The following is a 14,097-nucleotide window of genomic DNA, read 5'->3' on the forward strand; positions in this document are numbered from 1 at the left end:
GAGGATTATTTTGTGTGGCTTCCTTCAGTCTGCAGCAAAGGCTGATGCTCACTGCTGGTGCAGTACCCAGGTGAAAATGATTAGAGGAGCAGGCTGTGTCAAGGAAAAGCTTGAGTGCTCCCTAGATCTCATATAATTCTCATTTTCTGACCTGAACAACATGCTGTAGGCTTCAGTGAACTGGAGGGCATTGCTCTGAGGTGAAGGAGGAAACGCAGTCTCCAAGTAATCAAACATTGTGGCATCCAGTCCTCTCAACACTATAATCCCAGAGAGGTAAATACCTCTTCCTGTCCTACAGAAGTCCTATGGCCTCCCTTCCTCTTTGTCTAAGAAGCTAAACTGCTATACCATTTGAAAGAGGGTTGATGTCTAAATTTAAAAGTTGCGTGGACAACAGTACTGCTGTGGTTGTGACCAAAGCAAAAAAATAGAAGTGTTTTCCTATTCTGCCTGCTGCTGCTTTTGTTGGTTTTGCCATTTGCATGGCATAAAGTTGGGACTTGGGTCTGAACAAAGGTTTTAGCATTCCTTTGTCTTTTGTTCCTTAGAGGAAGCATCTGCTTTGGCAGAAAATTATCCCTGTCCTCCTAGTGTCCTGGAGCAGGCAAAGTCTAAGCAGTGGATAAACCAGAACAGATTGCTCCCTGACGCAAATCTGCAATTTACTGGCAGCAAAGCACTTAGCTGAAAACACTCAGTGATGCCTCAGGAGATTATGGTCATTTTAAGACTAGGTGGCTACAGATTAGCTGGTGCTTGAGTAGCCATGACTGCTTTCTCCTGGCTTTCATCCAGCTTCTTGAAGGCATATCCTTGCCTTCAAGAGGTTCTGCAAAGTGGCTGGATCAAGAGACTGGAGTTACTGCAACTCTGTTGGGGTGGTGTGGGAACTGCCTTGTATACCAAGGTAGCAGAGTTTGTGTGCACCATTGCATGATTTACTCTTTTTTTTTTTTTTTTTTTTTTTTTTTTTTTTTTTTTTTTTTGGTGCAAACTATGAACTCAAATGCCACAGTGAATTACCGCATTGAAGAGGAACTTCAGAGTCTTAATATTTTCTAGTCTGGAGTATTCCACATGAAGTCACATTGAAAACTCATTCAAGTGTCATGTTGATAGTGATGCAGTTGTTTGCTAACAAGAAATCTTACTAGGTCTCGTTCTCTCTTGGTGATTCATTAGAAGGCAGAACAACAGTTAACTTGACCAAAGGAAAGCTCAGGATGCACAAGAAATACACATGTGCAGCATATTCACAGCTCATGTGAACACCAGACTCACACCAATACATGACATGGCAGCTTCATGCACAAATAACTAGGCTGGGCTTGGAGAGAGAACTTGTGATCACAGGTAAGAGAAAAAAGGAGTGTGTTAGAAAGAGTGTCACAGAAGCTGGGAGGGTGGTCTGTATTTTCAGTCTTACCATAGAGGAAGAACATTGGGTATGTTCAGCTGGCTTTAAAGAAAGGCAGACAGAAATAAGCTGTAATAAGTCTCCAAACAAGAGCCCTAGCAAACCAGGTCTTGGCTAACACAGGAGCAACAAAATGGCAGAAGAGGGCAAAAGGGAGTTTGAAAGAAATGCACAAGAGGCTGGGCTTATTCCCTAGGATGCCCAGGATCAAAGCTGGCCATGGTAGAAGTAGGTACAACACGCACTGAATTTGGTGTAAGCTGTACCCACTACCACCACATGTGAATTGCGCCCATTATCTCCTTGGGTGCTAGACATTGTGGCATCCAGAGGGTGGAGGTACAAATATTTTAACATTTTAACAAATGTTTCTTGTGTCACAACAAACAAGTTCAATTTGAGGGGCTGATGTAGCTTCCCAACTCCGATCCAGGCCACGTCTGCACAGGGACCAGCCAGCTTCTAGTGCATCAGTTTGTTTTTTAAACCCGTAATATCCCAATGCTAAAGGAACATTTTCTATTTACACATCCAAATTCCCTTCACGCATAGTTCTGGGTGATAACATTGTTACGAAAACAAGGGGTTGGGCCCTCTGATCAGCTCTTGGCAATCCTACAACACCTACCGCCATCTCTGGAAGGTGGGTTGGTAAAGCTGGTCAGCTTGCTGTACCTTCACCCACCTCACAGCAGAACTCCAGGGACCCAATGGATGTGTCCTTGGGGGCCAAGCTGAGCTGAGCCAAGTCCTGGTCATGTCTGGAAGAGTCTGGTTGCTGCAAACACTCCACCTGACATCCCTTGATTAACTTCTGTGGCTATTTCCAATACTGAGAACAGTTCTAAAAACTACCCAAGGCTGCAAATACCCTTAGGTGTAAGAAGCAGAATTGAAAATTAAATAAACCCTGCTTTACTGGGAATTCTTCAGTTCAATAGTAACATAATCCTTCAGGCCTAACCTCTACCATATGTCCCATATGCCAAGCCTGTCTGTCATTGCTTCCTGTGACTACATTAGCAAAGCTGGAATTTATGTATTTCTTCTTCTGCCAATGGCAGAATTCGCCTCTAGTGCTACAGAGGACTCCTGCAGCATGCTCCTGGTCTCGAGGGACACTGCAGTAACCAAACTGGTGGTGTATTACCTGAATAAAAACTGCAGTTTGTATGAACAGTGATAAAGACAAATGATAGCAGTTAAAAACCCAAGGTACACCTAATCATAAAATATAGTCTCTGGGGTTAACTCATTGGTTTGGTAGAGTCAGATTGCATTGCTTTTTCCCTCCTCTTTCACATGTTTGCTCTTCTGCTTCTTTTTTCAGATCACATATGGGCAAACGGTGTCTTGAATATCAAATAAAGGAGTAGTCCCCATAGAGACGTTTCTCACAGATCAGGTTAGATTTTGATTTTGTGTTGATGGGCAAATACCTCCTTTCCAGCAGAGTTTCTCTATCCAACCCCCCCCTTTCCTCTTTCTAGTTTTGTAAATCATCTTTTCCAACCTTAGATGGACCCTTATTGTGCTAGAGGCTACATTTCTGGTAGAAGGTACAAAGCCCCTTCAAACTAACTGAAGGAAGCCCAAAATTTTCAGTACCTTTCCAGGTACTTTCCAGTCCTTTCCAGGACTCTCCATCTTCCTATTGGTGCACCTGTGACTGACTGGATGAAGAAGCCTTGTAAATTACTGTGGAATACTATACCCTAATTGCCATTTTGATAGTGTGTTTCATTGAGAAGTGCAAGTAATAGCAATGTAGCAGGGTAAAAAAATCTGTATAAAAGGATATGACTATATAAGGCACTGTGGATATGGGACACTCAGCTTGGAGGAGCTGGCATCACATTGAAAAATTAGAAACCAAAGGTTGTGATTATCTTTGGCAATGCTAAGAAAGAGAAGTAGAGTTTGACTTCTCCTCTTTTATTCCCCGAGTTAACTGGTCTGCGTTTTAAGATGGGGTCAAATATGTAGCAAATTATATCACTGCCTATGGCAAAGGCTCAAAAGCAGCACAGGAGTTTCTGTTAACCCTGGCAGGGGGTATTTGTACAAACTACAGCACTATGGGCTGATGTTCCTGATATACTTGTGCATACAGTATTTTTTGTGTGATGATATGAGGGGGAAATCAGCCCCCAGCTGCAGGCTGCTGAATATATTTTTTATATGCACAAAAGTTTCAGAGAGGACCTAAATCCTACCATTTTCCACCTGTGCCACAGATATCTGAGAACCTGTTGCTGGGACTTTCACGTGCGGCCATTCCTAACTATAAGGCTGAGAAAGCTAGTGCTAGATTTTCTGATAATTTCAGCCTTCCAAGAGATGCCAGTTTTAGGATAAGGACAGGCACCTGGCAGCTGAGAATGTAGTAGTCACATCAGTTGTTCCCAGGGACGGAGGCATGGTGATAGGTACTTGGAATGAAGTGTCTAATGCTTGTCTGAAGTGGGCAGGATTTAATTTCTACAGATCTCAGAGCAATGTACAAAAGTAAATCCTCATCTGTCTAATGGCTTTCAGGGAACTTTTGGAGAAGTTACCCCACTTCAGAGAAGGCAGCTTTAGCTGTCAGTTGGGGCACAACAGCACGTGCATAACTGAATGAAAAAAGGCAACAACGATAATTGCCAGATCAGTCAAGCCATGATCCCCTGCACAGTTTCCATCATAGAGAAAAGGGACCTGAAGTATGAACCACAAACAAATTTAGGGGTATATTTAGAATGATGTAGAAGGGAACCTGCAGTCTAAGAATGGGAAGAGAAATACCAGAGGCAGGATGCATCTGTGTAAAGACACTCAGTGGGGATGAGTCCAATGAAAATGCTTAGATGATTTTTTTTTTCCTCTTCTCTTGATGTCACCATATCTAAAAAGGTAATAGAAATGCTAAGGAGCAGAAGAGGTCAAGAAACAGAAAAGCAGGTTCTAGAAGCCAAAGTAAAGATTCAGAAAGATAGAAACTGAGGTATTCCTGGAGCATGTCTGAAAACCTCCTCAGAATATTGTTGCCTGCATAGATCTAATTTTAACTATTTTCAATGTGTATTAGAGCACCAAATTCTTAAACAGACACATTGCTTGAGACACTTGTAACCTGTGTGTGTCCTTAAAGCCTCTAGAGGCATAAAAGTGCACAGCTTATGCTCATCATGAATTTAGGATCCCAAGTAAGTCAGTCACTGTGAAAGAAAGTTTATTCAATGAAGAGGTACTTAAAACCTCAGAGACCACAGTATCAAATTAAGTGATGGTACTGTGTCCCTGCTAATCTTGTTCTTTCTGGGCAAGTGGGAATGAGGCTTACTGGTGGCTATTTGCAAAGAACATAGCACCTCTATCAGAGTCTCTGGAACCTCCAAGCTGATCTATATTTCAAACTTAATGTCTGATCTTGCCAACACAGGTTGTGTTTCTTGATTTCCAAGTCTAGATTATAGCATGAATGCTTTGACAGATAGAAGAGGACAGAATTTGTACTCCAGTAGAATCAGTTTCAGTGTTTGAAGGGAAACGTGGAACAGTCAATATCATACAATATTTATGCTGTTAATGTAATCCATTTCAAAATTCTGAGACTTAAGTGTCAGAGCTATAGAGACAAGGAAAAATATAATAAGACTAAAGATGTTTCACTGTCATGGTAGTATCAAAGACCCCTGAAATATCCATGGCTTAGAAGATCTTCTGGGCATGTAAAGATTTGGATCTTTTTTCTACACAGGTTGCACTGAAGATGAGTTCAGTTCCTTAGAGGATCTAGTGTCTGCTTGGAAGTCCAAACTGATATTTTCCTGGTGTGTGAAGAATAAAATTTCCCTGGTCATAGTTTTCTAACAATTCTTCTTCCATTCACTGAGAGGAGTCTCTTTTTGCAAGACAGCATCCAACTTTTATGTCGTGGAGGGCTCTGATTTGGCTTGATCCAGGGAACATTCAAGCAGCTGAATGCACAGTGTTACTGTTGCTTTATTAGTCAGAGCTGTCTCAGTCAATGCAGTGGTACAGTGGCAGCCCTCTAATTTTGTATGGTATCCCTAGGTTTGAAGAGGTGAGAGGAAATCTGTGCTGATACTTCATCACCGTGATATGACAGAGTATCTTCATATTTCTCAAGAAAACAAATGGTCAGATGCTTATTTTGCCTTTTGTGGCAAACAATCGGTAACGGCATTTCTCAATGGAGGCCAACAGGCCTTGTGGATGAAGCTCTTAGGAGACCACTTGCAGTTGTTGGTGTTGGTGATGGATGTCTAGTAAGACATTTCCTTGATTGCTGTTGACATTTAGTGAATGAAAAGTTACCCATGAAGATGCCATACCTGTTGGAAACTTGTCCAATAGTTCATTAGCCTTCTCCTGTGAAGGGGTGATAGTTGTTCATTTCTTGCTTTTTTCCTGCTCATTGCAGGAAGGATACTTCTGAGGCTCTGCACTGTTTACCTGAGCAGGTTGTAGTGCTGTGTAGCTCCTTTGCAGTTCTAGGATAATCAGTCTTTTCTATCTCAAACTCTTTGGATCTAGAGGTACTCCAAGGGTCCTGCCTATTTTAGCCATACTGCATCTCTGACCTTCTTGGACACAGTATTAAGGGTAGAAAGAGTTATTCTATGGAAAAGAACTCACTATGCAAACACAGGGAAGATTTTGAAGAGAATTAAAAGCAGTTCTGCTAAGGGATACCAGACAAGCAACAGTGATTTGATTTTGTTGCTACAAGGAGTGAAAAAGAACTGATGCGCTTTTTCAGCTGCTCAGCCACTTCATCTTGACTGGATGTAGAAGACACAAGGCAATGTCAAGATAAACACACTACTGTTCTGGAGATTTTTCTTTCACATATGTGGGTCACACTGAGATGGGATCCGCAAGGACATGAACTTTACAAACAACAAGAATATACTAGAGAATAGAAGAAAAGGATGTTTAGAATTTATCAATGATAAAAGAGAAGACACTAGACTTGTGTGTTTGTAGCATCAAAAGTCTGAAGTGACCTCAGGAGGCTGGCTGAGTAACAAAGGAGGAGAGCTGGAAAAAGTCAGGGTTTCAAATTGACCTGGCTGCTGGCAGGTAATATCCAGCCATTACACCAGGGAGTAACCACAACTCCCTCCAGAGTCCTCTGTCTGCAGCTGCTGTGTGTGGTTTTAATAACAAGAACTCTAGGGATAATCCACCTGCCACCAAAGTCTGTGAAGTTATTATAAGACCAGGCAGAAATGTACCTGGCATTTCTCTGACAGGGAATAATACTGAATTGCAGATGGCATAATTCTCAATTCCTACAACCTTACAGTGAAATCAAATTATTAGGGGAACAAAAAAAATAGCACCAGACAAGCTGCTCAAGCTCTGGATTCTTCCAGTAAGTGTGCACCCCTTTGCGAGTGTCTAGAAATGCTTTGAATACAACTAGCCAGAATTATTTAGTTTTCCTACAAAAATATCTTCTGTTAGAGGAATGTTGATGCTAAAAGTTAAATATTTTGTAGAAACATGTCAATTTGGAAATTTTTTTTCCAGAAATGTAAGATTGAAATATCACATTTTGTCCTTGCACATTTCAATTTGAGCCTTCATTTGCATCAGAAATGTTATGTAAATGCAAAAAGGATCAAGCTCAGACAAGACTATTTTTGCCTTACTTAAGCAAATATTTTTAATTTTCCTCAATTATTTCTGTTGGAATGATCTTTGGTTTGGTTTTAATGCCTATTGGAAAAGGGCTCTGTCTTACAGGAAAAGAGGGAATCCAGGTGTTTGATGTTGCCTTCACCTGGGCAAATCGTCAACACTTTGCTGATTTCCCTGAAAAAAGCCCTGACTTGCTCCAGTGCAATGTAACATGGTAAGCATCAGACAGCATTGCAGAAGAGACTGAAATCTCTTGCACTAGATAATTTAAATTTTATTAATTATTTTAATTATAATTTATTTTATAAATTATTCCCAAGTTTATAAGGAAAATTAGGAAAAATGTGACACCTGGAATGAGGTTTGCCATTACATTTGTGTCTGCACTGACTCTTGTGGGTAAATAGGCACTGAGTGCCAGCTCACACAAATGCAATATGTATATGTGTTTATACTTCACATTGATTCCACATGATCCCATATGTCATAGGAAATATTAGCATATCTGTATGCAACAAAAGCCTATTTCAAATACAGTTAGTAGGGTCAAGGTAACTTTTAAAGCAAATGAGTCCTACAGCTATCATTTTTTTCCCTTCATTTCTTATGTATTCTAAGATTTTGAAATTCTAGATCTTGCTTTTCTAATTAGCTTCAAATATGCAAATCATACCAATTTGAGTAGCTTATTAATCAATTTCATATATATATATATCCATGAAATTGGCAGACAGTAATTTTACAGTTCCCAGTGCTTAAGGTAAATATAAGCAGAGTCAATTGCTTTAATTTGGTTATTCAGATTACCCTAGATTGACAATTACTGGGCAGTTGAAAAAAGAATAATTTTTTACACAGCTGAAAACTCTGTTTTTTCTCATGACTTTCAGAAAAGCAGAACAATTGGTAAAATATATCTATGCAAATTATTCTTAATTTTCAGGATGTTTTAATAATCCTTCTCATTAGTTCTGGATAAATGATGAGTTCAAGTCTTATGGTAATCAAGCCTGGGGGCTCCTAAGAATCAAGTAGATATCAAACACTATCAGAGATGTAGTGCTCATCTTAAGTACAAGATGGCCTGATTCGGAGAGGCAGGTACAGATTATCTGTGTTTTATTTTATGTGCTTTATGGAACAGGTCACCAAAAAAAACCCTAGAATATCTGGACAGAAGGTGTCTGAAGATGAACCAAGCCATAAAAAGAAATGTTGAAAGGTTACTTGTGTAGGACCTTTTGTTTTACAGGTGGAATAATTTTAAGGATTTTCCAGTTTGAGTATCACCTTAGGAGAGGTTTTGTTGAACATCTCTGCTTGAAGCCATGTGTGACAGAGTGGCCTTTTTCATTCAGCTCGCCTTTTCACTTATCAGTTCTTGATTCACAGGGCAAGGGCACCCAAGAGAGGTAACCAGGCTGTCCCAACCCAGACCAGACTCAGGGGATGGCCCCAGGAACAGATCAGACCACTAAGGAGGATGGAGCACAAGTGAGTGTGAAAATTAAGAGTGCCCAGGTCTCTAGTTTCCCTAGCTCTATTGCAATCAATGCCAATGGTTTCCTCATTGCTGTTCCTGGGTAGTCCAATGGGCCTCACCGTCTTTCCCATGGTAAAGTTAATATGACTTTTAAACACCCAGCAGTGTAATTATCACTGTGCTGAAAAGGGCAGTCTTCTTTTCCTCTGCCTCTTTAGGAAGATTTATATTCTCTCTTACATTGGTCTTCTCCTCTTCTTCTCTTCTCTTCTCTTCTCTTCTCTTCTCTTCTCTTCTCTTCTCTTCTCTTCTCTTCTCTTCTCTTCTCTTCTCTTCTCTTCTCTTCTCTTCTCTTCTCTTTTCTCTTCTCTTCTCTTCTCTTCTCTTCTCTTCTCTTCTCTTCTCTTCTCTTCTCTTCTCTTCTCTTCTCTTCTCTTCTCTTCTCTTCTCCTCTTTCTTACTTTTTTTTCTTTTTTTTTCATTGCCTAGGAGGCAGGGATGGAGGTAGAGAAATGTGTGGGTCTGGTTTTCGAAAAGGAGCACATCTTGGATCTAGTTTTGACTCACTCTTAATGACAGTTCTCAGATCCAGGATCCCCCGTTCCAAACACCCAGATAAATCCACCATCTGTAGTAGTGTTGAGAAAGCACAGGTGCTCTGGAGGGCCACAGGTAGAGACAGCTTGTCCTGCTAAGGTTCTTGAGTACTAAGATCATGCCACTGATTTTGATCTTGAAATGAAAGAGACTGATCAAAGCATTCATACCTGTCTTGGTTACCTTAAAGACATGCTGGTGTGTACACTGTATATTTTTCCTCTCACTTGCCACCTCACAGCCTGTCTTGAAAAGCATAACAGCAACAGAGTTCTTCTGCAAGATGAATTTCCTGAGCCATAGGTAGGCAGGAACTTTCCTTGTCTCCAGCATCTTGCAGTGCTCCATTAATACTGAGAAGGTATCATCTACTGGTTTGATATTCCCTAGGGGCTGATGATTTGAGGAATTAAGCCAACTGCTAGAAGCGCATCCTTCTTGTATCATGGTTGTGTTAGTCTTCAGTGCACTGTGCATTTGAGCACATCTACAGCTATTTGTTAATTACTTATTAATCGATGAGATTGTATTATGTGGGAAAAGAATAAGGAAGAAGAAACCACAGACTGAAACTTGGTGCCCTCTGTGTATTGGGGTTACTGGGGTGTCTCTGGGCAGCCTCATCTGCCTGGGGAAGAAAGGAGGCTGGAGATCTTTGGACTTTGTAGGGCTCCACCTGCGAAGAGAGTTGCTCAGTATGAAGGATTTACTGTAATGTGGTTCCAGATGCACACAAATCAGGAAGGAAGCTTCAGTAGCATCTTTGCAACTTCTGCATAATAGATGTGGAACTGCACTGGTGGCATGGAGATCAAGAGCAGGACTGTGGTCTGCAGCAAAATACCAACTCCTCAGTATGGTAGCTCTTCTTGGTGCAAGTGGAGCCAGATGGAAACTAGATCATGAGCAGGTTTTTCCAAAGAGGAAGGCAGGCAATATACCAGCTCAAAGACTCTTCATGCAGTGCTGCCAGGATCCTTCCTTTGGCAAGCCCAAAGGAACTGGGGCAGGGTGATGAAGAGTGAGCCATCTTATGCTTTGATGAAGGTGCTGAAAGAAAACTGCATGTGCCATTGAAAACAGAAGGCCCAATCCACCTGCATACAAATGCAACAGGACTGTGGATTGCAAGAGATAGACAAAGGTGAACTAGCAATCTTTGTTTTGGTAATAAATTTGCTTGAGAGCAAATTTAGCCAGAGATAGGGATAGCCAGAGATACCAGCAGCCCATAGAGTTTGTTATGGACTATTTTCATTTGAGATTTGTAGCTGTTAGAATTTAATCCCCAGGATTTGTCTTTTCATTGTATTTTAAATAGAAAGTTATTTAATGTTTGTGCAGAATGTTTCCTAGGAGAGAATAGTCTACAGACACATATTGTATTTCTGTATATTAATATGGGATACAATAAAAACTACAAGCCATGTTTGTTCTACATCTCTATCAAAAAATAACTTAGTATTGATTTGATTAATTCTTTGGTTAAAAAAATAGTAGGGATGGATTGGATGATTTGCAATGCTCACCATGGGTGACTTACTATGTTTGAGTCTGGACAAACAGTTGAGATTCAAAAGCCCTAGCTCCACGTATCAGTTTATTTTAGTGCCTTTCTCTTAAGAAGTGTTCCTTTACTACTGAGGCACCTTTGTCTTCATGTCTGTTCAGCTTAGGAAAAGATTTCACCTGATCTGGCTTTGGACAGATCGGATTTTCTCCCAGTCACTCTGACAAGGCTTAGCAAAGGGCTCTGCTGACTGGAATCACAGAGTTGAACTTTGAGAGAATGACTGAGATGTGATCAGCTGGGATGTCCCATTACTCTGTAACACTGTAAATTTTACTGGCAATTAGAGCCAGACCCAGACTTTTGGCCATCGATCAGCTGACCATAAACAGCAGCCCAGGTGTTCTGGATGTAGTTGGGAATGGGTCCCATTTAGCAGATGTTTTTGAAGATTAGGAAGATGTTTTATGAAAAGGAAGTAATTTTGTTGTCAGGTTATGACAGATAGTCTGAACAAAGAGCAGACTAGTGAGGGAAGGTAAGAGAACAACCATTTTAAAAACAGTTTTCTACTGAGAAATAAAAAATCCCCTATGGTTTCCTGCCTGGTACATGTAAAGGTAGAGAGAAGGCAGTAGGAGTTAATGAGGGCGCGATGTTGACTACATTAGGAAGGTTATAACTAGTTTACATGTGTTCACCTTTGATTGCAAATCTGGATAGAGGCTATATCTCCTTGCTTACCAACAAAAAATCGACAATCAGGTCTTTATTTAATGTGAACCTGTTAGTTTTTGCATTTGGGTTTGCAAAATGGTACCCATCACCATGCTGAACTGCTGCTGAGTGCCTGGAACAACAGCCTTCCCCAAGAAGAACAGCCTCCCCTCTCAGCTGATGGTATCTTGGCTGAAGACAGGAAAAAAATTACTGATTACAGTAGGGAGAAGGGAGCTAATTACTGCCTTGCTCAAAACTACTCCGAGTGCTCCTGGGAAAGGGAAAGATGATCTCTGCTACCCAAGTTTTCAGCAAAATTTGGAGAAAGTGACTGGGGAGAAGAAGATGGGGAAGAAGGGAAAGTTAAAGAGGAAAACAAGTTAAATACTTTTGTGTGTTTTTCTTCTTCTTTCACCTTATTGCTTTCATTGGAACTGGCAGTGCAATCTGAAACCAGTTAGCAGATGTCTAAATATGCATAATAGTAATAGATGGTGCCCACAATGAGGTCTTGGAGGGCAGATGATAAAAGCCCTTATACTTTGGATGAAGAATAGAAGCTTTTACAGGAAACCTAATGAGCGAAATACAGGGGACTGCACCCTTTCTTACTGCAGTCTGCATGTAGAGGACAGAGATGCTGGAAAATTCCTTGGGCATTCTCAGCAAAGTAGGTCTTAGAAAAAGGCGAATTAAATGCCTGAAAATGTCTTTCACTTCGTCAAGGAATTGCTTTAGATGACAGAACTTAGTTTGAACTTAGCTAAGCACCTTTTTGGCCATCTAACTTGGGTTTGGGGAGTTATCATTATTTAACATTAATATATTAAAAGATGATCTAAGGAATCAGACTCAGATTTTTCCGTGGGTTCATAGAAAGATACAATCTCTGTTAGGGTTCAGTAAAAGTTAAAAGAAATTTCTGCTCTGCAAAAGGAATGACTTATCCTGGCTAGCAAGCCAGTGGAAAATATAGCCAGCTTAAGGTAGTTTTTTCTTAAGATTTTTGATAAATTTTTCTTTTAAGTGTTTAACTAACTTTGTATAAAAATATATTGGAATTAAAAATAAAATGAAATATAACCATATGATATCACAAATTTTAATGCCAAAATATTGTTGTGGGGTATTTTTGATTTGTTTTGTGTTGCTTTTTTGTTTTCAAGTGATGTAATACAGAAATTACAAGAAAAATTAAATACTGGCCAGAAAATCTGGATGTAGGCTTTTTAAAGAACTTTTTGTACAGAACTGTACACATCATGCTTTTACTATTGAACCAACACAGAACAAGGCTTGCAGTACTTTGTGTTCCTACTATTAGCTACTGTTGTTATTGCAACAATAATTTACAGTCAAATAAGAAATGAGGAATCCTCCTCTAAAAGTCTTAAAACCTACCAAGGTTTTGGGTATGTGAAAGCCTGCAGTAATTAAAAGCACAAGCCACTCCTCAGTGCAGTCAGCAAGATGCTGTGTGACATTGTTTTAAAGACAGCTCTAAACATTACCACTGAGGACCCCAGAGAGGTCTGTGCACCAAATCTTACAGCTACAGGGCTATCTGACTTTCTCTTCTCCTGGATTCTTTACCTTTTGTTTCTTTTATTTTGATTAACTAGCATGTGTGTGGCTATATTTTATCCAGTAAGGCAAATTTGGTTTTATGCTGCTCTTAAATCTCCCTTGCATTCTGAAAATTCCATGCACCTGGAATAATCTTAGAAGCCAAGTATAACAGGTAGATTTGTGGAAATCACCCTATTGAGGTATTTTCTCAAAACTGGATGGTGTGGAGAGTTTTTCAAAGTGATTTTGCCCACAGAAATTACATGGTTGCTTCTTATGGTGCTGATACTGCTAGTCATCAGTAACAACTCAAATACTCATGTGAACTGAGGAAGGAGTAATTTTCATTAACTATCCCCTTTTCTGCAAAAAAATATATTTTTTTCCTGTTTGCCCATATTTCATATAGATTTCCTTACAGAAAAGTTGTGCAGTTGCCCAAATCAGCTCTATGAATGGGCATACCATATTATGAATTCTGGAAATGCACTCAGAATATCAACATTTTAAAGTCAAAATAAAAAAAAAAAAAAAAAGAGGCCCCATCTTTGTGACAAAAATATACATAAATAAAAACAAAACAAGCCTGTTCAAACATGGTTGTGGTCAGATAGTCTCACCATACTTCTTTGTCACCAACATAGTGAAAAACATGCACTGGTGATGTTGATTAAGAATAAGAGGCAATCAAATTCAAATTGATCTAAGCCTAATTTGGGGAAAAGGTCAGTGCACATCTCCTGATGTTCACAAAAGGCAAAATAAATCACTGTGTGCTGTCATTTGCCATTGCTAAAACTCACAACCATGCTTCAACTTGGCTTCCTACATAGAGAAGCTGGGGCCACCATGATATGTTACCTGGATTATGCTAGTGATAAAACCACCACCAGATATTAAAAAAAAGCAAACTGCCCCCACCCCCCATCAATTTTACCAGTAGTTCTTCCACAAAGAAAACAAGTCATATATACAAACATATACACACACACAGGGATAGCTCGGGACTACATACAACTTCTAGGATGGCAGCAGTAAGGGTATGACAACACAAGATGTCAAAAGAAGCCACTGTGCTTCTCCAGCCCTTTGCTACATAATTTGGAGGCCTCTGCTACGCAGATGGCATTTGAAAAGGAGAGA

The 14,097-nt window shown here is 40.1% G+C and overlaps 1 protein-coding gene across 29 annotated transcripts in view; it reads right to left on the bottom strand.

Moving 5' to 3' along the window:
- The window catches only part of CACNA1C (calcium voltage-gated channel subunit alpha1 C), a 475,146-nt gene that overhangs the window by 35,909 nt on the left and 425,140 nt on the right, over positions 1-14,097 (bottom strand). For 20 of the 29 annotated variants that reach the window (XM_071767836.1, XM_071767775.1, XM_071767725.1 and 17 more), the window contains one exon: positions 1,430-1,462. The exons of the other annotated variants lie outside the window; for them this stretch is intronic. In XM_071767836.1, the coding sequence (XP_071623937.1) occupies positions 1,430-1,462 (33 nt within the window). The remainder of the gene's footprint in view (positions 1-1,429; positions 1,463-14,097) is intronic. 29 annotated transcript variants of the gene reach the window in all.

Source organism: Heliangelus exortis, chromosome 1 (assembly GCF_036169615.1).
Source record: "Heliangelus exortis chromosome 1, bHelExo1.hap1, whole genome shotgun sequence".
NCBI classification, from domain to species: Eukaryota; Metazoa; Chordata; class Aves; order Apodiformes; family Trochilidae; genus Heliangelus; species Heliangelus exortis.